At 31.5% G+C, this 1299-nt stretch overlaps 1 protein-coding gene across 2 annotated transcripts in view; it reads left to right on the top strand.

Annotated features, from left to right (window-relative positions):
- PPP1CB (protein phosphatase 1, catalytic subunit, beta isozyme) overlaps positions 1 to 516 on the top strand; it is a 39819-nt gene extending 39303 nt beyond the window's left edge. For both annotated transcript variants that reach the window (XM_012652510.1, XM_012652511.1), the window contains one exon: positions 334 to 516. In XM_012652510.1, the coding sequence (XP_012507964.1) occupies positions 334 to 474 (141 nt within the window). In that variant the 3' untranslated portion in view covers positions 475 to 516. The remainder of the gene's footprint in view (positions 1 to 333) is intronic.
- The last annotated feature ends 783 nt before the right edge of the window (positions 517 to 1299 follow it).

Below are 1299 nucleotides of genomic sequence, written 5' to 3' on the forward strand. Positions count from 1 at the left end.
AAATAAAATTTTAAATTAAAAAGTACTTGGTTTTCAGCTCCCAGTTGTCACTATACCTATTAGCATATTTTGGTTTTGTCTCATGGGGAGCCTTGAAAATGATACCATTTTTAAGCTTTTTAGTAAAATGAATTTATTATTTCATTAAACTTAATCGCTGCCATTATAGAAAAGGCACACCAATTTTAATGTTCTAAACAAAATTTAAGATAAAAATCACAGCTTCCAAAACAAAACATTTTTTTTAGGTCTTTGCCACATTGATATTAATTAGTACAGATGGTTGAGAATTACCTACTAATGGTTTTTTTCTTTTGACATTTCCTTTGACAGGTGGTGGAAGATGGATATGAATTTTTTGCTAAACGACAATTGGTAACCCTATTTTCAGCCCCAAATTACTGTGGCGAGTTTGATAATGCTGGTGGAATGATGAGTGTGGATGAAACTTTGATGTGTTCGTTTCAGGTATGATATAAATTTGTAAGGGCTAGAAATCTAATTAAAACTGTTGTCAGAAGAAGCTTTCTTATAGATTTGTGATCTTTCCTTGGTATATATCAAATATGATGGTTTTAGGGAACTTAAGTTAATGTCAGTCATTCTTGATTTAGATGTTTAAATTGTAAAATTCCCCTGTGGCCTGTGGGATAGTGGCTTGCTTGCTAAAAAGAATGTGAACACAATGAGTAATTTAAGAGTTTTGTTTTCTTTTGCAAGGTGAATAGGTGGAGCAGACAATGGTGAGAGAGAAAATTATAAATGCAGATGAAAATAAAGTAGAATACCTAAGAAACAAACTTTCAGAATAATAGAAAGATTTACATTTTTTGAAGAGGCCAGCTGTAGCTTTAGTATGTTGCTTACAAATCATTCTTGTTCACTGAGTAAAACAGCTTTGATACTTTGTTTTTGCAAAGGTTATTCTATATCCTTGATGTGCACACACTACATTTCTCTTTTTAAATATAGTGGGGCTTTCCTATCCCTCTTTGCCTTTGTTGTATTATACCATTTCCATCAACTAGTACAATAAAATGACAAATGTGATTTTTCATTTACAATTTAAAGAAAGTAACGAGGCCGTTTCCTTTTCCTTTAGTTGTTATGGTGGACTTGGATTAATTTTTCTTTTCACTGAGGCATTATGATGCTCTGAATAGTTTTCAGAAATACTTCTTAAATCTTTTTACACATTTTTCTTGTAAAATCATGACATTTTCTGTCTATCATGTAGGTTAAAACTCTGCTTACACTCACCAGAATGAGTATAATAAAAAGACAGTAACAAGTGTTGAC

The sequence above is a fragment of the Propithecus coquereli genome, unplaced genomic scaffold (genome assembly GCF_000956105.1).
Source record: "Propithecus coquereli isolate 6110/MARCELLA unplaced genomic scaffold, Pcoq_1.0 Scaffold39, whole genome shotgun sequence".
Taxonomy (NCBI): Eukaryota; Metazoa; Chordata; class Mammalia; order Primates; family Indriidae; genus Propithecus; species Propithecus coquereli.